The sequence below is a fragment of the Solea senegalensis genome, linkage group LG7, assembly GCF_019176455.1.
Source record: "Solea senegalensis isolate Sse05_10M linkage group LG7, IFAPA_SoseM_1, whole genome shotgun sequence".
NCBI classification, from domain to species: Eukaryota; Metazoa; Chordata; class Actinopteri; order Pleuronectiformes; family Soleidae; genus Solea; species Solea senegalensis.
The window spans coordinates 4,122,899-4,148,109 of record NC_058027.1 but is presented as its reverse complement, the minus strand read 5'-3'; the positions used below and the strand labels follow the sequence as shown (position 1 = coordinate 4,148,109).

Genomic DNA, 25,211 nt, shown 5'->3' with positions numbered 1-25,211 from the left:
TTTTATCCTTGATACCTGATACTGAACGACATTTACAAACACGAAATAAATTGGCTGAAATAAAGAAGAAGTTTGGTCTTTACCTTGATGCATGTCGTGCAACAGAAACTATCTGCCTGCCCAAGTGTCTTTAAACATGATACTGGAATGTCCACCAGTTTCAGTAAAGCTCTTCTGTCGCTGATGCTTTTGTTTCTCTTCTGTAATTGAGGAAGGTATTTGCACATTGGTACAAGATGATTCGTGCAATACTACAGATGACTTGTGCTATTATTAACAAGTGGTTAGCACAGAACAATGGCACACATGCAAACCTATTGGCAAACATAGCTCATTATAAAAGGGATCACATTTTAAATCTGAATCTGTCTTAGGCTCGTTGATTACAAATATCTGGCACCAAAGACCAGCTGTTACCTGATACATCAATAAATGTAAAAAAAAAAGAATGATTTCTTGCCCTCCTGCACCTACAGCCGCTGTAGTTTAATCAACAATAATATTTTTGTTTCTACACAACAACACGGGAGTACCAAGAACAAAGCAGAGACCACATCTGTCTTCTATTATTTACATTTTGTCTTTGCATATTCCTTAGTTGGTACCAATTTATCTAACATATACATTTAATAGGATATTATTGATAATAAACTGTTAATATTCGTCAAATTCTCAGACTCAGTTTCCTCGGCCATGTTACAAGCATGTATTGACCTGTCAAGACATATTCAGTGTTGGAATGTTATGAAAAGAAGGTTCTCCTAAAGTGTGAGGCGCAGCTTGATGATGTCATAGTGTTGTGCCAAGTGTTAAGCCACAGGCAGCAGCACCAAGAGGCAAAGAGGACGTTCAGTTTATGCAGGCATGGATTTACAGCCCTCTGCAAAGGATTGCATCAGACTCTGGCATGGAGGGAGGGAGGGAGGGAGGGAGGGAATGAAGAGCACAGGGGTGGGTGGAAAAAAGAGTGAGAAGAACAGAGCAGGCATTGCTAGGAGACCACCAAACAGGGTGTCTTATGAAGGCAGAATCGAGGAAAGTCTCAATGTCAGAGCCTTTTTAAATTCAGGTCCAGAGATTAGGTTTTTTAGGGATTGTTTTAATGCAGTTGGTATTTAGTTCTGTATTTACTGCCATGTGTATTTTTTGTTGGTCTTCACTTCCTTATGTCTCGATTCCCTCCCTAGAGGAACTGTAGCATTGACACATGACACATGCTTGTGTGTGAAATGTGGGTCCTCTTGTAGATGAGCAGAGATACAGACAGCGAGAGAGAAATCAGCCGACTGTAGCTGACACTGTTTGTCTCTACTGTACCATGACATCATCGTATGACTGGGGCTGGGCAGGGGGAGGAGTTCCAAGAGTCGACACATAATAGGAAACCTGCCTGGAGGAGAGAAAGAGAGGAGTCAGAGACAGACTAAGAAACTGAAAGAAATTACACTACATCACAAATTCACTATATCTGACCTGCTCCCATATTTATTTTTATTAATCCCTCTGTGCATAAAGAATAATGATTAAAGACATCTTCACCCCGCAGCAAAATACCTGCACACTTTGTTGTTATGTGCCATTTCTTTACAGTTGTGCAAGGTGACAAATATGAATGTTTTCCAGCTGACTGAATCCACAGCTGGTGGAAATTCCCCAAGAGCTTAATCCTGTAATGTTTATTTCCTGTAGAGTGTCACCTAATTTGCGCAAACACAGTCACCACCTGAAAAATAAGGCTGATATCACTTTTTTTTAAGGTGTTTTTTAAAAGCAATTGAAAGTTGATTACACATAACATAGTTGGTCACTTATTTGAAGAATATGTCCGAGGAACCTCTGATTTCAAGTGTATGTATACAGCTGTAGCTCAAGTAAATAAACAGAATTTAAGCCATTGCATTGTAAAAGGCAAAGCTTTGTTTATATGCTGTCTGGGATTTTTTTGTTGTTGTTTTTTTTTTTTTATCTTTTGGGCATTTATGGGGACGCCGTTGCAACTGTTGTTCCTCAAAACCTTAAATTTCTCTCTAAATTAAAGTACATTAGTTTTAGTCTCAGTTCTCAATGTCGTAAAGCTCTTACTCAGGATAAGCAAGTCGCCATCTCTATCATACCCCAACACAACAAAGAAACCAGTTGCACAAACACAAGTATTTACATCTGTTGGTCGCACGTATACAGTTGGGCTTTTGATTGTTTCCAGCAGCTGTAGACCACAAAGCTAAGTCGGCGTCAGTGTAGCCCCCTTCTCCTCGGGCCAGGAATGAAGTGGGAAACTCCATTGAAAAGTTTTGCTTCACAAAGAAACATAATAGAAATAGGAGGGAGGGCAGAAAGTCTGCAAGATCCATAACTAGCATAAAAAAACAAGTTTAAAATTTTGTATTTCTTTTAATTCTGTCCTTTGTCAAGTCCTTTACCAGATGTCCTTGTTCCTTATAGTGTCTTTCTTGCTTTATCTCGTTTCCATTACAGGATAAAGTGTTGTCAAACAAGACACCCAAATTGGATCGCAGTGATGGCGTCAAAGAGATGAAAGAAAAGGCCCCTAAAAGGAAGCTGCCCTTTACTACTGGAGCTAATGGAGACCAGAAAGATTCTGACTCAGGTAAGGGGACGCTTGGATGTATTAACTCATGCTTTGACATCTCTACCGTCACATGTGAGTGTAAACTGGGAATCAGCAAGTAAATTGAGTCATAGTATCACATTCTTTGGAGTAGGCAGGAAGTAGTTACCCATGCTCTGTGACGGGGGTGGGGCTTTAAAGTGAAAGGCTCTCAGCTCTTGCTTCGAGTCGTTTTTGTGTCTATGGCAGACCATAGCAGTTTGTTCCTGCAGTCACAGACAGGTATCGCCTCACAAAGCATGATCCAGTTAAGTGGGGATTTGTATGATGTACAAGCCTGACCAAGTCTGAATTTGGTAAGGCTCCATCTTTGTGTGTTTTCTTAAATTAGAGAGAGAGATGAGGACTACTGCTCATGCTTGTTTGACTTAGGGCTTTAAGGGTTCAGGATTTAGTTTGTTGAAAATGGTCCAACTCTGAGACTTTGGTAACAGCCTTCATCATCAGCAACGGCTGAGTTGCTACATTGGTTTATGTTCAGCCGTTAGACTTGAGAAGGCTTTTCACTCCAGACAGGAGTTGAGAGCGGAAAGTGTTGGCATGTGTTGCAACAGATTGACGGTTATTGTTCACGGTCACGTTTTCGTAAGATTGTGCATGTATTCTGTAGACATTGTGATTTGTGTGTAATTACTGCTTCGCACAAAGGAGTTGAAAGAGGTGACATGTTTGATTGATAAGTGTTCACTTGCTTTCTTTCTTGCTTTCCTGTGGTACTCCTGAATCCTGTAGTGTTTTGTGATATCATGTCATTGCTTATTACTGCTTAAATCTGCACCATGTAGAGGCCTGAATGTATATGGTCTTACCCCACAACTAGTTTGATATCATTAATTATTAATCATTATTATTTGTTATTTTCTACAAGTGCTTTTATTTTATTTAGGACATTTCAATGTGTGCTAAGTGTGCTGAGTCTCGGGAGGACATTTTGTTTTGCTTGCATAATAACAATAAAGAATCTTGAATCTTGAATCTAAACCAGTTGGTTTTATCAGGCTGCTTCTTGTAGACACCCCAACACATACAGAAAGGGAAGGTGTGAACTCTTGTCTCAAAACAATAGTGGGACTGTCTGTTAGTATGCTAATAACTTGGTCTGCTATTGGATTGGGCAAGATGGTCTTTTAGCCCTCGACTCTCAACTCACAACCGAGTTGCGTCATGATAGTTTGTGTTGACAATCTGCGGAAGCCTGAAAGTATCACAGCCCGTGCCATTATGGAATTCACAATGTTAATTCAGTCGCAGTGCTAGTATTTGTCATACTGCATCTAGTAGGCAAAACAATTGGAGCCCATTCTTGGTGCAATAACCGCATTTGTTCTGTATCTCTGCGTGAGTATTTTCTCAGCCCTACTGATGTGTCTCCATACCTTTGCAGCTGTTTGAGTTGTTGTTTTCAATCAGTCTTTTATAGTCTAACTTTGTTGCTTTAATTTTCTGACCCTGCTGAACAGTGTCAAAGTGCTCTGCAAAATTTTACACCTCTGACACTACTCTACCTGCTATGTGATACAGTATCATATTCCAAAATATTCTGCGAAAACGTTTACTGAAATCTTTAAACTACTAAATAATGAAGTACATTTTAAAGGCTTGAATTTGGACCAAATACTATGTTGGGGGTTCTCTTAACATGTTTTAGATTTGCGATTGCTAGAAGGAAAGGGGAAAATGTGGAAATATAAATCAAGTGAATGCTTTATACAGGCAAATTCCCTGCTGTGTAGCTTGTGATTCCTATCTAATCAATTTGTCTTCTATTGCTTCAGTAGCCTTTATAAAATGCATCAACTGTGTTTGTAGGTGCGTTGAAATCTGTTACTGGAAATTACTGAGTAATATCAAACTACGGTCTGCTCACGCCTGAGCTTTGGTTGATTTATATCCATTTCAACACTATTGCATTATTTCTGTAATGACCGGACACATTTGCCGAGACGCTACTTGAGTGTTTATGCACGGAGGTTTTAGAAATATTGCAAGGTATTACATGGACTGATGCCTCAGGATAGAAAACTCCAGATCGTTAAAGATGAAGGTCAATGAAGTCCCTCAAAACTTCCATGCTTATGGTAAATAGTCTGTATTTATACAGCACTTTTCTAGTCTTGATGACCATTCAAAGCTGCTTTACACTACAGCTTTTGCACCCATTCCACTCATACTTCCATACAATGCATCTATGTGCAGCACATTTTTCCATCACTCATCTTTTATACCCATTCACACGCTGACGACGCAGCCGTCAGGAGCAACGTGGGGGTTAAGTGTTTTGCCCAAGGACACATCGGCATGTATCCTTATAAGACTCAACCAGCCTCCCTTGACCTCCTCATGAGGAGTGCTGGACAGCAGCATTTTCCCCTCCTCGGGTCATCCTCTGTCCGTCCTTCTCATTAACCACTATCTACAGCACAAGTCAGACTTCAGAGACTGATGGTAGTACAGTCTTGTCAGATTACGCCCACATTAAGAAGGATAATTTTGAAAATGCCGTTTACATTGGAAAACTTCTATTTAATCATTTTTGTGATTATCCTCACTGAAGCAATAAGAAAACCACAAAAATAATTTGCTCTTGATACAGTGATTGCTTCAAATAAGCCAGGTTTGTTTAACTTTTACTGTATATAGCACATTTCAAATTCATCAGGTATGAAAATAAAGAGTGGTAGGTTTAAAGCCTCTGTGTCAAACTGTGGATGTGACATTTGAGTTGAAATGAGTTGTTATATACAACGTTGTGTGGCAGGCAGCATATACTGGAAATAAGCAAGGTGGCGTGATCAGCTGTAATGGCATTTAAAATGAGCAATTACACAAGTGGCAAATGAAAGCCTGTTGTACTTTTACCCTGCATCAGGCTTACTTTGTTCCTTCCACAGTGGGAAAGCATTTCAAATAAAAAATGTCACTCAGTGTGAAAATGGCCACTTATATATAAGGCCAAAACATGTCTGTCTGTTTTAATGATTTTAGAAGATTTGCTGGTACATGGCCCCCAGTCAAGTGGTCTTTTTGTCTTTCTTTTTTAAATTGGCACCATACCTTAATCACTTAATCTTTTAGTGCCTTCTAGGATATTTATTGCAACTGCAGGCTTTCCTTTCCCATTGGGTCAGTTTTGTCACGGGAGTGATGGTCAGGTTTTATGAATTTTGAAGTAGGGTGTGAGCTAAGCCATGTGAAGTGGGCTGTGCATGGAGACAGTGTTGCGCTCAGATCTTCAGCTAACAAGTCTTTTCCTCCTGGCAGGTTATAACACACAAAGATTTGTCTTTCTGTCTCCGTGACTCACTCTGGACGAAAGCAGAAAACAGAAGCTAATATAGTCACTATCTAACAAAAGCAGTATGCTCCACATGTGCCAGCTGGACAGAGAGGACAGACGGCGCTTTGTACAGCACTCTATGTTCATTACATACATTTAGGAGTCTCTCTTGCTCAATACGAAGCATTGACAAAACATCCTGTTGGCCACTTCCTGCCTCTTCTCCCTTAACTTCCTGTTTATGTGACTTGTAAGAGCCACAAAACGGAACACTTTTCATTCTAATGTGCTTTGGTCAGATCTACCTGGTTGGTCTGGTTAGAGCGGTTCTTCTTGTACTTGGCTAACTGAACTAGACAGTCTTTTTGTTTTGGCACACAGGAACACTGAATAATTGTTTGCATGCCGTATCAAAATCTAACAGCTATTGCTTGACATTTATGTTTGATGTGGTCCCCTCCCATGGTTCATGTAGACAGTCTATTCATGGGTTGACTCTCCCTTGCTCGGTTGCGTTCCTTTTTTTTATTATCCTTTCCTCTTATCTTGTTAGTCAAGTTTCATGCAGTGAGGAGAGTAAGGTTTCAGCCCCGTCTGTAAGCTGAGCAATATCATTTTACGGAGACACACAAAGGCCCAGCAGTGTTCTCTAAATAGACAACCAACAGAGATCCATGCTATGGGAGCTGACACACAACTGTTAGTACATCTGTGTAATTCTGTAAGCCATCCATGAAGTGTTTTACACAACTATGATGAATAATGGGCAGTTATATTTCACGAATGTCGACATCTTTTCTTAAATTCTTAAAGTGACGAGCCAAAAACTGACTTCATGAAAGCAAAATCCTGTCCTTTAATTTATGAGCATGTGGAACACAGAAAAATTGGATGCCATTAGGGCTGGGCAACTATTCAGTAACAAGATATATCACATTATAATTGTCATCAATATCAATAAGATAAAGGTTCTGTATTTATTAGCACAACATGTATTCACTGTGCAAACACACTTTCACATAAAAGGTATTTAATGTTTTGAGTAAGTAAACTGGTTTAGTAACTTTATCTCAGCACAACAAGTATTTTTTTAATATATCATAGTTATTGATATTGATATTGACTGATATGGAACATTTTTAGTGGGATAACATTTTCAGCCATATTGTCCAGCCCTAGTAATTTGTATGATTGTATGTCTGAATGTTTATGCTTTGTGAATCACATCCATGTCAGAGATTCATTGTCAAGTTGCCCCCACTGATGAGTCTCATATTGGTGACTATGGCCTTGTGTTGTTTAGTCGCAGCCCTCTGCTTGGGTTCATCAGGGTAAGAACTGTCTTCCTGGTTTGCAATGTTGTAAATACCGCATGGAAAGGCAAGCATAGCACTTTTTGTTCTGCTGCACAAAAAACATGTTTGGACTGCTTCTGTGGTTCCTGCTGTTTAAGTCTTAGAGCAGGAGGAATGTGTCTAAATGGCAAATGCTTTGGAGCACATGAGAGTGTATCAAAGAGGGGTGGGGGGCACGTTAACTGTAAGTGTTCACAGATGTTAGTGAAAGTTCATCAGCTCTGTACTCGTGACTGAAAAATATTTTCCTGGAAATCTTCGGGCCACCGGAACTGTGAGCCGCCTCGTTCCCTCCTGGATTAATTTAATTGTGTTTTTGTGGGCCTTGAGCAATGAGGCCATATTTGGAATGAGAAATCATCTCACAGAATTCACATTCAGACCTAGTCCCCTGGTTTTTTAATCTGAATATGAACATTTGAATTTGTTTTTGTTGTAGGAGTCTGTAGTGTTGATGGTGTTTTCTTGCATTGGGAAATTGTTCCCCCTAACCTATGAAGTGTTAGCATCCTGCGTAGCTTCACCCCCCATAAGGGTCATCAACTGGTATGTTGCTACTGAAAATAATTGCTGGGTGTGTCTTTGTGGAGCAGCTGCTTTTGTCCAGTAGCACCATGTCTCCAGTAAGCCTGGCAGACCGGCATGAGTTGACCTTGGCAAGGCCACTTTGAATTGAAATGTACACCAGATATGTCATAATAACTGTATTTCTGCCAAGTCACACCCTCTTTCCTCTCCTCTTGATTTGCACTGATTGGTTTAAAGACTGACAGACATAAACACACAGCCTGTGGCAGCTGGGTTATAACTCAAAAGTCAAACCCTCCTACCTCCAAACTCCTCACATACTTGATTACATATGTCGTATGTGAGTACGTTTGTGCGGTAGCTTTTTGAAGCGGAAATAATAATAATAATAATAATAATAAGTGCTTTGTTGTTTTTGCAGTCACACATACACAAGAGTGGTCGATGCAACATTATATATGCCACTTATCCTTTAAGGGTCAGAGGGGACAGATGATGGCCAGTTTATCAGTGGACTGACATGTAGAAACAAACAACCATTCACACTCATTTTCACACTGCCAAGCAATTTTCACCAATTAATATTTACACAGTGATAATGTATCTCTTGTGGCCTTAACGCTAATAACAGACCTATTACTTCCCCCTGTCATAAGGTTCTGTAAATTACATTGGTTTGTGTTGGTGTCAACGTGTTTAAATGAACTTCTTTCTCATCACTCTTACAGAGAAACCAGGTCCAGAACGGAAGCGCATTAAAAAGGAGCCCACCAACACTCGGAAGGCGGGCTTGCCGTTTGGGATGGGGATGCCAGGGATCCGGGCCGGGTACCCCCTCTCTGAACGGCAGCAGGTGGCCTTGCTCATGCAAATGACAGCTGAGGAGTCCGTCAACAGTCCAGGTGCGTGTTTATCATGGAAGCCACGTTTTCTGTGGATGGGTGGCCGACGAGGAAAGAGCTTTATGTGTAGTCTGTGTACGTGTATGTCTTCAGGAGATGAATGAATGGGGGGCTTAAGGGGGGAGAGGACGTGGGGCTGATTGTTTTTGTTGTTCACTTGGCATGTTGTTCACTTCTATTTTGCCAAATATTGGTTGTTCTCTTCACATGACCAGGACCAGCTTCATTTAATAAATGATATACACATAAATTCACATTCATTACAGTTGCTATGTTACTTTATACTGTCAGTGAAAGTGGCTGTTGTATTTTTGCAGCTGTCACATTGTTTTCATTAGCCGTAGTGGAATGACTTTCACAAATACAGCATGAGACCGTCAAGGAAGTGAAACTAGACTAATCTGGTTGATATTGCGTTAGTCTGGAACTAATGGCACAATCTCATCATCTGAACCAAATCACAGCGCACTCCTAGAACATAACATGCTTGCAAGATTTAGTTTTTATTCATTTGTTATACATCAATAAATCAATTGATGTGCTGGATACCTAAATAAAAAAAATATTACTGTTATGTTATTGTGCATTTTATTCTCACTGTTGACATTTAAGATAGAAGGTTAGTAGGTTGGTGAGGACCAATACATAGACACTTAATTCCTTTGTTGCATGCCTGTTGTCATGGATATACTGTAAATGACATGAGTGTGTTTCATTCACTATCATTTGGGGCCCTAGCTAGGCAAACGCAATTATGTAAATGTGATTTATATTAGACTTGGGTTTAATCTTGTAAATGTGATGAAATGCTGAAGTATGTCCAACCCCCTTTTATGGCGACTGGTAGAGCAAGACTGCCTCCCTGTGGCTGTAAGCTGTTAAACCAAACAAAAAAAAATGTGCCATACAAATCTGCCCTTGTGTTGACATCAAGTATCTATCTCCTACCAACAGATACAACACCAAAGCATCAGTCACAGTCCAGTATGGGTCAGAAGGGAACACCAAACTCTGCATCTAAAACCAAAGACAAAGTAAATAAACGAAATGAGAGAGGAGAGACTCGGCTGCACAGAGCAGCGATCCGTGGAGAGGTACGCCGCATCAAGGAGCTCATCAGCGAGGGAGCTGATGTGAATGTAAAAGACTTTGCAGGTGAGTTTTGCTCTGCTTGACGCATCATACACTCATTCATATATTGTGTATAGATTTCTCACTGGTTTTCTAATGTTCTAGGCTGGACTGCATTGCATGAAGCGTGCAATAGGGGCTATTATGATGTGGCCAAGCAGCTGCTGGCAGCCGGGGCAGAGGTCAACACCAAGGGTCTGGATGATGACACCCCTTTACACGATGCATCCAATAATGGACATTTCAAGGTAAAAAAATTTGCCCAGTATCAATGAAGTACTATACAAACAAAACATTTTAGAAAAATGCATAAAAACTGAAGAAATTTGAATCTGAACATGGAAAAGTTAATGGTTGTTTTCTTAGCTTGTGCCGTGTGTAGTTTCTTATAAACTATAAATTCTACACCACCTAATCATCTATTATTACCTCTTATGTTGCAGGTTGTATTCATTAAATATTCTCTTTTGCTAATTCCAGGTGGTTAAGCTGCTGTTGCGGTATGGAGGGGACCCATGTCAAAGCAACAGGAGAGGTGAAACACCACTGAAGGTTGCCAACTCTCCAACGATGTTAAATCTGTTGCTGGGGAAAGGCACTTACACTTCAAGTGAAGAAAGTTCATCAGGTGCGTAAATGTTGATAATTTGATAATTACATGACTGTTAGATTTTATATAAGCTATTCATGTAGATACAGCCGGAAGATGTATTGATTGTGCCTCTTTTTTCAATTTACCCAGAATCTTCAGAGGAAGAAGATGCCCCCTCATTTGCACCGTCCAGCTCTGTCGATGGCAATAACACAGACTCAGAGTTTGAGAAAGGCCTGAAATTGAAAGGGAAACCCATAGAGCCTCCTAAATCTGCTGTCACACCAGTCAAAGATGAATACGAATTTGACGAGGACGATGAGGAGGAACGTGTCCCCCCTGTGGACGATAAACACCTTTTGAAAAAGGATTTCCGTAAGGACCAGATCGCCAAGGCAGCCAACAGCGCCAACAGCTTCATCTCCATACCCAAGATGGAGGTCAAAACTTATTCCAAAAGCAACTCGCTCACACCAAAGAAAACTGTCAGGCGGATCATCTCTGACAGTAACAGTTCAGATGAGGATGACAGGACATTGTGTTTCACGCCAGCACCAACACCACGGCAACAAGCCCAGCAAACAAATACCAAGGCTAGAGACTCTGGCAGCATGAGCTCTAAACAACAGAAAGACAAGAATAAAGTCAAGAAGAAGCGGAAGAAGGAGAGCAAAAATAACGCCAGTAAAGAAGTCCGGTTTGGTAAAATCAACGACAAATTTTGTACATCTGATTCTGATTGTGGGGATATGGAGAGTGAGGACGACAAGGGCTCAAATAGTATGAAGGACTCTTCTGCAGCGAGCCTGAAAGAATCCTCCGGCTTTAACGCATCCTCCTCCTCTTCCCATGGTAACTTGAACTCTCAGAAACAAGCTCAGTCATTAGCAGAACAGCATCCAAAGCAGTGGAGGACAGATGGATGGAAGACGGTGTCATCTCCTACATGGTCAGATGTCAGTTCTCTCTCAGATTCAGTCAGAACAAGACTCTCCAGTGAGTCTGACTACTCCTCCGCTGATTCCAGTGTAGAGTCAATAAAACAAGTTAAGAGGAAAGCACAGGAGAGCAAAAAGAAGAACAACAATGTGCACAGTAACGCTGTAGACAAGAAAAATTCTGAGCTCTTCAAAAACTCCAGTGTGGACAGTGCCGTGTCCAAAACTGATGTCGACGGCAAAGTGCTGAAGAAGCACAAAGTGAAGCATAAGCACAAAAATAAAGAAAAGGACAAGACTCCGAGTCTAGTGCTTAATCAGGACATGAATGAGAAATTTGTCAAAAGTTATTCCTTTGATTTTGATGACTCAAGACAGAAGTCCCTGATCGTTGAGTCCGAATCACCGGCTGAGAGCAAAGTCAAGTTGTCCAAACACGATAAAGACCATTCAAAAAAGGAGGACAGGATATTGAAGAGTAAGTCAGAAGAGAAGGATTGGTCATCTGGTAAAGATCAGCATCGAACAACAAAGGAGGAGAAAAATAAGAAAACAAAGGACTCCACTAAGGATAAAACAAGCAAGGAGGAGAGGGAGAAGCCTGCAAAATCTGAAAAGGAAAGAAATCTTAAAGAGAAAGAGAAGCCCAAGGAGGATAAACAAAAAGCTCACAAAGAGGAGAAGAAGAAAAAGTCCAAAGAGAAGTCATCCTCGAAGGCAGACAGGAAAAGTGAGCAGAAAGAGGAAAAACATCTTAAGGTAGACAAAGAGAAAAACACCAAGGAGGAGAAAGAAAAAAGTAAAAAAGACAAGGCACAGAAAGACGACGCTGACTATGAAAGTTATGACGTCAACAACCGTTTCCTCAATCTGGAGGACACGAAGCTCAGTGCCTCGGATGACCACCATGACAGATGGGGCTCTGAGATGTCGTCTGACTCCTCCCTCTATGAAGATAGTTGGGACGCTCCCATTAAAGAGTACAAGGAATACAAAGCCAACAACTCCGTTAAACTGATTGTTGAGACTGTTAAAGAAGAGACACGCAGAAAAGAGAACAAAGTCAAGGACAAGAAGTCGGATCACAGTGAGAAAAGATCAGAGAAAGAGGCCACTTCAAGAAAGAAAGACAAAGACTCCTCAGAAAAGACAAATGAAAAGAAAAAAGACTGGTCAGAAAAACAAAAACTAAACTCAAGTCACTCAGTTGAAAAAGAAAAGAAGCGGAAGGAGTCCACTGACGGAGTCAAAGACAAAAAAGACAAGGATTCTCTGGACAGCAGTCGAGACCGCAAAGACTCGCATGAGTCCTTAAAAGAAAGAAAGGACATCAAAATCAAGCAGGAATCTACAAGAGACGAGTATGGCAATGATGCTTTCTTCAAAGACATTGATGCCAGCAAGTCCTGTGATATCAGAGAAAGAAACCACTCTGGAAAGGAGAAAGAAAAGAAAGGCGAGGGAACAGAAAAGAGGGAAAAGATAAAAGCAGACAAGCACAAAGACAAAACAAGAGACAGAGGAGTTGATCAGGAGAAGGAGAAGAGTGAGAAAAGCTCCACAGAAAAACTTGCTAAGGAAAAGGACACAGACCGGGCTACCAAAGACAAGAAGGAGGGAGCCAAAGACAAACATAAAGAGTCTCATGGCAAAGAAAAAGATCGAAAGATGTCTTCGGAACTGACCAAGGATAAGAAAGAAAAGTGCTCCCAGGACAAACATGCAGACAGGGAGAAAGATTTCTTGGAGATAAAGAAAGAGGAGAGAAAACCCGAGAAAATCCGGGAGAAAACATGGTACAAGATAGCTGACATATTCACTGATGAAAGTGATGACGATGATGACAGCTACAATAGTGGTGTCCTCGTGTCTGACTCCGTCCGAAAAGACTCAACACCTGATCAGGATGAGCTGGATCACTTCCCCTCTGAAAAAAGTAGAAAATCTTCCTTGGAGACAAAACATAACACAGAAAAGGCAAAAGACAAAGAACACAAAGAAAAGAAGAAAGAAAAGGCCACATTTGACACAGGTAAAGAGAGGAAAGGCTCCCTCGAGAAACACAATAAAGACAAGAAGGACTGTGTAGATGCAAAACATAAGGAAAGAAAAGACAGGATGTCAGTGGACTCAAACCAAGACAAGAAAAACAAGCAGAAGCTGCTGGACAAAAGGGACACCAGTGAGGAAAAGACAAAAAGTAAATATAAAGACAAGCTGGACCATTCTAAAGAAAGAAAACCTTCAAAAGGCAGTGGTGAGAATGAAAAGTCCCTTTTGGAAAAATTAGAAGAGGAAGCTATGAATGACTACAAGGACGACTCCAATGACAAGAACAGTGAAATCTCTTCAGATAGTTTCACCGACAGAGGTCACGAGCCAGTCCTCACTAGTAGTTACTATGAATCCATCAGTCTGGCTGATGTGTCCGAGGACAGGAGAGACTCTTTGTCCATATCTACGCCCCAGGACAAGTTCCGAGAGAAGGAAAGGCATCGGCATTCATCTTCATCTTCGTCTAAGAAAAGCCATGACAAGGATAAAGAAAAGGTCAAGAAAGAAAAGGGAGATAAACGTGACAAGACAGAGGAGATCAGAGAGTCCTACAGCCGCAGAGAAAGCCTACCTTTTGAGAAAGAGCCCATGCCCCTTGAAGCTGACCCTTACACATTTCCATATGGAGGTAAGGGAGATGGAGAAGATGACTTTGAGAAAACACTGGAATTTGAAAAAGAAATGTCCAAGAAGGACAAAGACAAAGGATCTGGTGTCATCAGTGACAGAATGAAGGACAAAAAGAAAAAGGAGAAACATAAGGAAAAAATTAAGGAGGAGAAGAATAAGTACCTTGATGGTTTTGGGTCATTTAAACACTCCAAAGAGGATGTCAAATCAGGATTGAAAGACAGCCCTCAGATCACCGTTCTGAAAGACAGGTCAAAAGAAGACAGTCCTAAATTTGAAATGAAGAAAGAGAGAAATCGGGACACATTGGACAAAGATAACCGAATGGATCAAATTAAATCTAAGACCAAGGATGAAAATGAAAAGCTCTCTCAGTCCAAAGACACAGGTCGGAAAGATAATCGTCCACGTGAAAAACTGCTAGTGGATGATGATTATCAAATGACAAGTTTTGGCCAGATGTTGAGTCTAAAGGACCAGGAGATTGAAGAGAAACACAAGAGACACAAAGAAAGGATGAAGCAGATGGAGAAACTGAGACCCAAGTCAGGGGACCCAAAACTTAAAGACAAAACCAAGTCCACAGAGGAAGTCAGAAAAAACCGCAGTGAGCTATCTTCAAAGAAATCCAACAGTCTTGAATCTGGACTTAAAGAGAAGAAGCTGAAGGATGTGGGTCTTCCTCCCCAAATGATGTCCCCAGGCAGGAAGTTCCAGCCTCCAGACAGTCAAAACTCAAAAGACTGGCTTGGTAGCCACCAAATGAAGGAGCATCTCCCTGCCTCTCCTAGGCCAGATCAGAACAGGCCAACTGGTGTTCCCACACCAACGTCTGTCATCTCCTGTCCCAGTTTTGAAGAAGTAATGCAGACTCCTCGAACCCCATCTTGCAGTGCAGAGGATTACCCTGATATCATGTTGGATGGGTTGGACTGTCAGAACTCATCAGCTATGACTATGTCAATGAATGCTTGTTCCCCATCCTTCTTTGAAAGGTGAGTAATTATACAACATACTGCAGGGTTGCTGTTGCCATTATTTAATTTTACTCTGTTGAATGAGGCACGGTTTCTAATGGTTACTTTTTTCTGTTTTCCACCCAGTAGGTACTCTAATCCCCAGAGCTTCCAGGAAGGCACCTGCCCTACCCCTGCGAAGAACCTCCAGCTGCCACTTGTCAGTCGTTCTGCATCCTCAGATGTCCGCCGGCCCCTGGAGGATGAGTTCAAGGCTGAAGCTGACAAATTCCTTCGACAGCAGCAAACTGATCCAGAGGTGGACTTTGATCCATCGTCCTCCCAAACTCTAGAGGACAAATCAGCAACAATAGATAGGCTAGAGTGCCTGTCAACTCACTACTTTTCTCCAATCGGTATGTTGTCCCCCCGGCTGGAGCCAGCACACCCAACACCGGATGTGGCAGCACCAGCTGTTACTGGCCCTGAGGGTAATGAGCACCTTCCTGAAAGTGTATACAGTTACTTGCCCAAACCTTCCACTCCAGTTCATAGGCCAGACCCTCAGGAGCCCTGCTTTGACATTGCTGCACCACCAACGCCAGCTCCTGCGGCCTTGCCACCACTGGACATCGATGACATCTCAGAGCCTCATCATAGTGAACCTAACCTGGTCCTGTCAGATCTTCCTTCTGTCACAGAAGAGCAGGAACAGGAAGACGAGGACGACGAAGAAGAGGAGGAAGATGAAGAAGACGAAGAGGAAGAAGAAGAAGAAGAAGAAGAAGAAGAGGGTGATATGGATGAGAGAGGTGATGGAGACCATTGTGTAGTTGAGGAGCCTGAGCAAACAAGGGACCCATGTCCCTTCTCCCCTCAGGTTGAGGACCCCCTGAGAAAGAGCTGGCCTGCTGAGTCTCCAGACAGGCACGATTCAGAGGTCCATCAGCTCTCCCCAACCCAAACTGGACCTAACCAAGGAGAGGACTGCTATGAACACAGCATGGGTTGGAACCCTGATATGGACCTCAAATCACCCAACCGGACGTATGGGGAAATAGAAGCTGCCGTCTCTAAAATCACCAGTCCTTATTCACATTCAGACAGTGACATGCAGCACTCTGTACACCCTTCGATCACTCCCCCATATGCTACCTGGAATAGGTGGCCCAAAGAGGACCCAGAAGACTTTGATGAGCAAAAGGAGGCTGTGGCTGACATCCCCTCCTCTCCAGAGAGGCATGACACAACTATGGATGGGGAACCCAACTATTTAAACACCTCATCCTCCTCCAATAGGCTGGAGTCATTCTTTCAGGAATGCAACAAACCTAGTATAGATGATAGTCACCAGATTGACACAGAGCCAACATGTGTAGAACCAGACAACAGACAGACCCCACACAGTTTCAGTGATACCACTGAGGGTCACCTGGTTCCACCGGTTGGCCCCGAGCCTGTGGTGCCCTGGGCAGACCCATTCTCGGCTGATGCAGATGAACTGGATGACCTGGGACCATTTTCTTTGCCAGACTTACCACTACCAGACAAGTCAGAAGAAGCTGAGCCTCGAGACCCCGAACTAGTGGACCACACCAAAATTGTGCCGAGCCACATCAGACATAGCATAACAGACAGAGAAGACCCAGACATCATGGAGGTTGACCTTCCAAGCCTGGCTAAGACACCATGCCCTGCTGCAGACCTAAGTTTGGGAGAGCCCACTGGACAAGATTTAGTTGTACCATCACCGCATGACAACTTTCAGCAAGACTTGGATGTTGAACCCCAGAGTGTACCAGTTAACAGTGCTCTGTCTCTTATTCAACAACAGGAAAGGCAAGAACCTTATGGAGGACCCGATGAGTTGGAGTCCAATATATTGTATTCCTCAGTGAAATCAGATGCCAGTCAGCAACATCACATACAGATCCACTCATTCACTGAGTCACTGCAGTTACCCCTGGACTCAGTGTCTACTCTCAAGCCAGAGGTGAGACAGGAGGAGATGCCTGAGCCTGCAGCAGAACCTGTGCCATGCAGTCCTCTTCCTCAGCCCCCAGTGGCAGTCAACCTTCCTAGCACAGTGGAACTACCAGACACTCAGGAGACCACGTCCAAGCTAACCCCAGTAACCCTGACCACTGTATCCACCGTTATAGATATGCCTAAGAAGGTAGATGAAATCCCACAAAGAATAACCCGCAATCGCGCCAAGAACAATCCCCCTACTGTTGTTGTCCCTTCTACCTCTAGCATAATAACCTCATCTGCCACTGCCACCCCTGTTACCACCAGTCCAACAGCAAGCATCACCCTGATCCCTACGAGAACCCCAACACCCACCTCAGGCTCTTCCTTCTCAACTCTGAAGAAGGACAAAGAGTCTCTGCTTCACGTCTCCTCCACTGCAACAAATACAGTCTCCGCAGTTTCTGTACCTGCTTCTGTGACGACGTCCGCAACGGTGGTTCTCAGTAGGACGACAAAAGGACGCCCTCTCCAAGTGGACGATGACGAGTCTCAGACCCAGCACCCACGGAAGAGGAAATTTGCTCGTTCTGCTGGGCAGCACGTCCAGGTCCAGCTGGTAAACACGGCAATGCAGCAGACAAGAGAAATGATTCAGCAGACTTTGGCCGTAGTAGTAAATGCCATCAAGCTGGACGATATCGAGCCCTACCACAGTGACCGTTCGAACCCTTACTTTGAGTACCTGCAGATCAGGAAGAAGATTGAGGAGAAGAGGAAGATTTTGTGTTACATCACCCCACAGGCCCCTCAGTGCTACGCTGAATATGTGACCTACACGGGCTCTTACCTGCTGGATGGAAAGCCCCTCAGCAAACTTCACATCCCTGTGGTACGTTATCACACCTAAACCTTTTTGCTCAGCTTGGTATACATGTCATATTTGGGTTTATGGTTCTTTCAGATTTCCCCTGACAAAATGCGTTGTGCTCGACAACAGTTTTTATTAATATATATTTGCTCATCAGATTGCACCGCCTCCGTCGCTGTCGGAACCTCTGAAGGAACTCTTCAGACAACAGGAGGCAGTAAGAGGGAAGCTCAGGTTGCAGCACAGCATAGAACGGGTAAGAAATACAGTAATGTCTCCTCAACTCTGTGCCTTTAAAGACTAAACATTAAAGGAATACTTCACTGATTTGCATTTAGCTTTGTATTACTAGAATAGGGGTAGTATGTTTGAAAAGTTGAAAAATCTTTCTGATTTCTATATTTACTGATCTCGACCCATTTCATCAACTTCATTTACTAATAATCGTCCTTTTCTGCATTTGCTTACCCTTCACAGGAGAAGCTGATTGTTTCCTGTGAGCAGGAGGTTCTGAGGGTCCACTGCAGAGCAGCGAGGACAATAGCCAATCAGGCTGTTCCATTCAGCGCCTGCACCATGCTTTTGGACTCTGAAGTGTACAATATGCCATCAGAGAGCCAGGTAAGAGTCGGATATCACTGATTTTAACAAACTCCATGACTTAGTCTGTGTTCTAACTTAATGTGTGTTGGCAGGGTGATGAGAACAAATCCGTGAGAGACCGCTTCAACGCTCGGCAGTTCATTTCTTGGATTCAGGATGTGGATGACAAATATGACCGCATGAAGGTATGAATTTTGCCATGATTTAATTATTATTATTAATGTGCTGTGAAGTCCAAGCATGTTTATGTTTTTGCTTCCTCTCCCGCAGACATGTTTGTTGATGCGGCAGCAGCACGAGGCAGCCGCCCTCAACGCAGTGCAAAGGATGGAGTGGCAGTTGAAGGTCCAAGAGCTGGACCCAGCGGGGCACAAGTCCCTCTGTGTCAACGAAGTGCCGTCCTTCTATGTGCCAATGGTTGATGTCAATGACGACTTTGTCCTTCTGCCTGCGTGACACACGCATGCTCACAGATGGAGCGCAAACTTTGTCTGAATCAGTTCTTCTCAAAGAGACTTCGTTTAACAGAACGAACGGAAAGGGCTAGCAAGATTTACAGAGGACTTTAGATAAGAAATGATTATATTCTATAGAAAAAGTAAAGATGAAAAACTTGCTCTCAATTCCCTTCCGCGGAGAAGGAAACTTGTTTTTACTGGGGAAAAAAAGAAAATACACAACTTGCACTTTCATCCTCAAAAGTTTTTAACACTTTTGTTTGATCAGAGTTGGAGAAGCAGATACAGTTTTTGCTTCGAGGCTCTGACGTCAGGACGCAACTCCTCAGTGCTCAGTTCTGGTGAGACCGGGGGACAGAGATGTATTTTCTGCATTCTTTTTACTCCTGCTTCAATAGACCCACCACCACCACCACCACCGGGAGGAGCTATCTGAATAGAGCTATCTCAGCAGTGCGGTGCCTGTCCTGAGGGAGGACTGAGGCAAAGCCTCCCGTTGATCCAGTTCTCCTGCTGGGGCCACGAGAACTAGACCGAGTCGGCGCTGGACTGTCAACGGCGTCGTGGTGCGTCATGTGGATCTTCTATGTGCGTCTACGCCTCGACAGCTGAGACGAACAGACGTGGAAGCTACAACCAGCCGTCGGCGTTGTAGTACGACCAGAGGAAGCCGTTTCGATTCACTGCACCTGTTCCGCGCAGCAGAGCAGCAGAGCCTGCAGCAGGTCAGGATACAGCAGAGAGTTAGCGATGTGTGAGTGAGCGCACATCAGGGCCCAGTGTCTGAGGGGGAGGAGACTGAACCCGCAGCCTCTCAGCCTGGCTAAAACACAAGAGGACGGGCATGGTTCGCTGAGGACAGACCGGAGTGTTCCTCGGCCAGCCAAACCCAATCCCCCACCGCTCGCTCCCACACAAACACGTCAGACCGCCATGGACTGCAAAAAAAAAAAAACACCACAGGACAACCAGAAGAAACAAACACAACGAATGTTGAGACTCGCAAAGAGACTTTTGAGAAATAGTGGTTTAGCAGGAGAGAAATCTTGTTTTTGTCTATTTCTTTACTTGGGCATTTCATTGTTTCTGAGGAAGTGACTTGAAACACTACAGAGCCAATATTAGTTTAATGGAAAAAAACAAACAAAAGAAAACAGAAAAAAAGTTGTATTCCGTAAATTATGTACAGTTTTTATATTCGTTAACCAATGTATTCTTGCTGCCTTCTAGATAATTTATTTTGCCACACATTACTGCACAGTTGTAAATAACCTATGTACTGTAATATCACTCAGTTAAGTGTAAAGAAAAAACATAAAAGAAATAAAAATTATCTTTTTATGTACAGTTCACTTTTGGGCAGCACTTTCCCCCCTTCATATCCATGGGCCAAAATGTGTACACGGTTCTGTCAGTATTTGAACGACTCCAGTGCACAGTTGTTATGATCCCATCTCTAGATCCACGTCCAGGGGCCGACGAGGTGTCCTCACCTGGATGTGGATCACCACAAAACACAAATATAGCTGACAGAGAAAAGCGGCCTCCCACAGGCCCCCCGACACCACACAGTCCCTCGGATGTAGCAGAATAACTGTTGAGGATTTATTTAACGAATAGACAGAGGATTATTATTCATTACTTTACTACACAATTCTATCTGAAAATTTTCGAACCAAGAAAATGCCTTTTTCAGTGAAAAAAAAATAAAAAATTACTCATTGTTGGGCAAAGCCACATAGATATATATTGATGGGATGAAAGTTAGATGTCATTTACAAGCAATGCCATCGTGTTCACGTAGTATGGGTTCATTTTTTTTCTTGTTTTTGCTTTACAAAAATTGGACTGAAATCATTTCTCGCGATCACAAACTGTTTGTTTTTCCGAAAAACCAAGGCGACACTGGTCTGTCAGCATTTCACCACACGTCCTGCTCTCAGCTTCGCGTTGAATAGACTGAAGCGTTGTAACGGCCTCGCAAAGCTTTCATACCACTCCGACTTCACATTGTCCTGTCAGTCTGTTTTGCCTCTTGTACGAGATTGGAGAGCAGCTCCCACCCTCCCCACCCCTTGGTGCTGTTCCATTTTTACTCACTGGATGGCACTGTGGTTCAGAAAATTGAAGAACCTTCTTTTGCTTTGCATGAGACCTGTGGCCTTTCACATGAGTGGGTGTTTTTAAGTGTATTTCACTTCTGATTACGACCCGTGAGCAGTTTAATTTCCAGAGTTTGGTTTGTCAGTCGAGTCATAAAACCCTGCGTTAAAATTAGCCATCCGATTTTTTTATCAGTGCTTAATTTATAAAGAACTTTTTTTTAAAAAAAAAGAGAAATAAATAGGTTACTTCCTCATATTGCTCAGTTGTGTTGGGGGGAGGTTTTTGCCATGTTCATGTTGTTGTGTCGGGCCTGAGCAGACAGTTACAAACGAGACTTTTTCTCCGAATGAACCAAAAAGTGAACAGACAACACAAACAGTGGAATAGCGTAACACTGAATCGACTATTTTCTTTTCCTTTACTTTTTTTTTTTTTTTACGATCGTCCGTTCAGAATTCCGTCGAGGTGCTGGTCTGTGGTGATCTGCATTGATTCAAAATTGTCCGTGGGTCCTTGTTTTTGAAGAGCTTTTTTTCCCCCTGGACCTACCACACAGGCTGTGTGTGTGTGTGTGTGTGTGTGAGCTGCTCATGTATCCTGATGGCAATAGTATCTGAAACTTTAAGTTATTTACACACTGTCAGTCAACGTAGCGGTGTCCGGTTTGTCTAGTAAAGTGCGATGGTTGTTGCTATTACACTGTGCAGACAAGGTGGCTAGATGCATAGTCTTGGATATACATACACATATATATATATTATTATTTTTCTGTGACAGTTACACACATCCTGGTTCATATACATACACGCACATATTTGGATTTACATAGCCAGATTTTATTTGTTTTTTATTTTTTTTAAAAACCCTCTTGGTCATGATTTTTATTTTATTTTTATTTGGGGGGGGAAGAGGTTTATGGATGTCTTTTGTTGACGAACCCGTGTGTGTGTGTGTGTGTGTGTGTGTGTGTGTTTTAGCTCAGTGTGTGTAGTGAATGTTTTTTTTAAAAATTTCCTTCCTAATAGAAGCATAAGCACCAGTGGCATGTCAATCACATGGCTTACACAGCAGAATGTATACCGTTAACTATGCCCCGACCGACACCACCACCCTCTCGCTATTGTTTACAAGTCATCGAGTGTGCGTGTGTCCGTTCCATGCGTCACCTTCTAACGGTTTAAGCCCCGCCTTTGTTTCTTCTTCTTCTTCTTCCGTCATCAGTCATTTATTTGAACCACAAAGGCTTGAAATAGTGATGGTTGGTTGACATAAGTGACGTTCGTTCGTTCCCTGCCGCGCTCGGCGAATCTCATAACTCTCGTGCGACCGCTTTGATTCTCCGTTGTGAATATTCAGCTTAACAAAAGAGTGATTTCTGGTTTAATTGAATCCGAACACACACACACACACACACACACACACACATCAGTCCTCAGATGCACAGTAGAGCACTTGGCCGCGGTGATACAGATGCTAGCCTGACACCACCTCAGTCAGCAACATATTACCTCTACTCTCCTTACATTCACTCAATGTTTATTTTAGATTTGATGTTTTGTTTTGTTTTTTATTCTTACTGGACATAAAGATACATAATTGCTATTTTTTCATGATGTAGAATCACGATTTCAAGCCTTTTTTTTTCTAGTTTTCTTTTGTTTGTTTTTATTACTTTTTAATTAAAACCCAGACTGTAGCTGTTTCTTTGTTTCCTTTTATTTTTATTTTTTAGAATGAAAATGACTAATAAAAAGCATGGAGAACTACTCTTTAAATGGTGAGAAATAACCTATTTATTATCCTTTTTTTTTTTTGGTTTTTGTTTTGTTTTTTTCTGACACCTGTGGTATGTTTTGAGTTGAAGTTGGTCTCCGCTGTGTAAATTTTCCTCCTTGTAATGCGTGAAAGAGACATACTGTACATAGCTGTGTAAATAAAAACAAACCTCCCAGGACGTTTTGCACCCTCCTCTTTGTACTAGTCTGAAAAATTGCGTAGAATGTGGGGTTCTAACAGCAACGAGCTGCGTGCGCTCGCTGCCGGTGATAATGATGTAACAATGTAACATTTTTTTTATCTGTACAATGTAGTTTATTTGTGTACATATTGTTGGAGCAGCTACGGGGGTGGGGGTTGTATGGGGGCGGGGGGGGAGGGGGTTTGTTGATGCTATCGTCAGTGCTGTAACAGAGATCCAGTACTTTCACCTCTAGCTGTTGTTGATTTTCCTGCTAAAAAAGAAAAAGAAGAAAAAAACGTCAAAAAAAAACATAAAACGGAGAGAACCTGAAAAACGAGGATGGATGGCAAAAAAAAAAGACTAAAACTGAAAAGTAAAAATTCTAAATTGTTATTTTCTACAGTTGCATGTACAGAGAGCGCGAGAACTGCTGTTGTTCCTCAGAGATTATGTTCGTTAATAAAACTTTGAAATATTACCCGCCGCCTCCTGCTTCTGTGTTCTTGTGTCAATGTATATCTAATCATAACGATTTGTATGTGGCCACACCTTCTGCTCCCCTGTCCTCCTGTAAACTCATTGTCCCGCCCCTACAAACACACGGGTCAAACACTGTCATCCAAAAATCTCCCAAACCAGAGCAAAACAAAGTGATCCAGCAGAGAGCAGCATCTCTGCAGATGAAAAACGAGTGACTAGTGACTTATAAAGCAGTTGTTTTCTGGTCAGGATGGGGCCAGGGGTCAGGGGCCAGGGTCCAGTGAAGAGGAAAAAGTCAGAAAGTTCAGGAAAAATGTACAGTTTTGGACATGACTGGTCACGATGCTGCAGTTAAAACTGACTTTTCAAAGTGTTTGTTTTGATATATAAAGTTCACAACAGAAATCACATTTATGATGCCAAATTCATCTGTAAATGAAGAAGAAGAAGAATTAAATTGAGTTGAATTTAATATGTGTGATATGATAAAAATATTGTTTGTTCCATGTGTAGATGCCACAGCAGGACAGCAGCTAGTTCGTACCATGTACCTGGCCATGTACGGACCCCTGATTTACAGGGATTAGTTTTGGAATAATGTTTAATGTATTTTATACCTAAGAAAAAGTACCTAAAAGTAAAAAAAAAAAGTATCTGAACAGAAAATGACTTTGGTAGAAGTTGAAGTCGCCTTAAAGTATATGACATTTCCTGAACTTAAATATCAAAAGTGATTTTCTGAGGCTCAGTGGTAGAGCGAGTTGTTCACCTTTCAACTGGAAGGTTGTGGGTTCAATTCCCGGGCTCTGCTCAGACTCTTTGTGTCCTTGGACGAGACGCTTGAATGTGTCAAATCCACTGAACGCTTCAGTGAAGCAAGTTAAAACCACTTTTACTGACTCAAAGGTCGTCATCCAGACAGAAGGTCAGACTCCTCGTCTACAGTACCTTAGAAAGACTCTGGCCTAATGTATGCAGCCACTGAGGGTGCACACATGTTTACATTAGGATCAGAATCAGATGTAAAAATCTAAATTAAATTAAGGAAAAGGAACAGCCGGAAGAAGAAGAAGAGGAAAGATAGATATAATTGTCTGTCATGTCACCAGGAAGAACCAACACATTAAACACGTAAATCTAATTCATTTTGCTCTCATGTGATTATTCTTGAACCCAGTGAAGTCCTGTCAGTGAACAACACATGCTGCATGATTTATGATTTACCCCCAAAACTATTTATGGCTTCAAACACTCGGTCACAAGGTAGAAACTCCCGTTTGTTTGCTGTGAGTCACCGAGTGAATACGGTGTCATTTTCCCCAGCAGCATGTGACGCTCAACAGTCTGTGAAAGTGAAAGTAGCTTTGAAACCATCACTCATCGTTTATCAGTGATGTCTCTTTCAGCTGTCTGTTGGTGAGTCAGTGAGAAATGAATACCCATAATGTTATTATGGGTCAGTGAATCTTTAATGGGGATGACTTCCTGTCAGTGAGAGCAGGGAAACTTTCCACATTCATCCATGAAAACGATCAGGATTTATTTTAAGGCTGCAACTAATAAAATAATAATTTTTTTCCTTGACTGAGAATAAATAAAGCAAATTTTAGTTATTTAAATAATACATTTTTTAAAAAGGGGTTGTTATGTACGGAAGCGTATTGCATTCACCGAAAATCAACTCTGACGTGTTTTTGTTTGTGTTTACAAGATTTTATTGGGGTCCTTTTTTGTGAGATTTTTTGGTGGGGGGGTGACTTTTTCTGAGT

The 25,211-nt window shown here is 42.2% G+C and overlaps 2 protein-coding genes across 3 annotated transcripts in view; one reads left to right on the top strand and one right to left on the bottom strand.

The window, feature by feature from the left end:
- ankrd11 (ankyrin repeat domain 11) overlaps positions 1-20,243 on the top strand; it is a 94,608-nt gene extending 74,365 nt beyond the window's left edge. The window contains exons 4-14 of one of the 2 annotated variants that reach the window (XM_044030879.1): positions 2,476-2,608; positions 8,518-8,691; positions 9,646-9,846; positions 9,928-10,070; positions 10,303-10,450; positions 10,565-15,032; positions 15,144-17,856; positions 17,993-18,091; positions 18,313-18,456; positions 18,531-18,623; positions 18,709-20,243. In XM_044030879.1, the coding sequence (XP_043886814.1) occupies positions 2,476-2,608; positions 8,518-8,691; positions 9,646-9,846; positions 9,928-10,070; positions 10,303-10,450; positions 10,565-15,032; positions 15,144-17,856; positions 17,993-18,091; positions 18,313-18,456; positions 18,531-18,623; positions 18,709-18,894 (8,502 nt within the window). In that variant the 3' untranslated portion in view covers positions 18,895-20,243. Of the gene's footprint in view, positions 1-2,475; positions 2,609-8,517; positions 8,692-9,645; positions 9,847-9,927; positions 10,071-10,302; positions 10,451-10,564; positions 15,033-15,140; positions 17,857-17,992; positions 18,092-18,312; positions 18,457-18,530; positions 18,624-18,708 lie in introns of both variants that reach the window. The other variant, XM_044030878.1, reaches the window with a different exon arrangement.
- Positions 1-25,211, bottom strand: part of cmtm3 (CKLF-like MARVEL transmembrane domain containing 3) — a 272,921-nt gene that overhangs the window by 193,754 nt on the left and 53,956 nt on the right. The window lies entirely within an intron of this gene.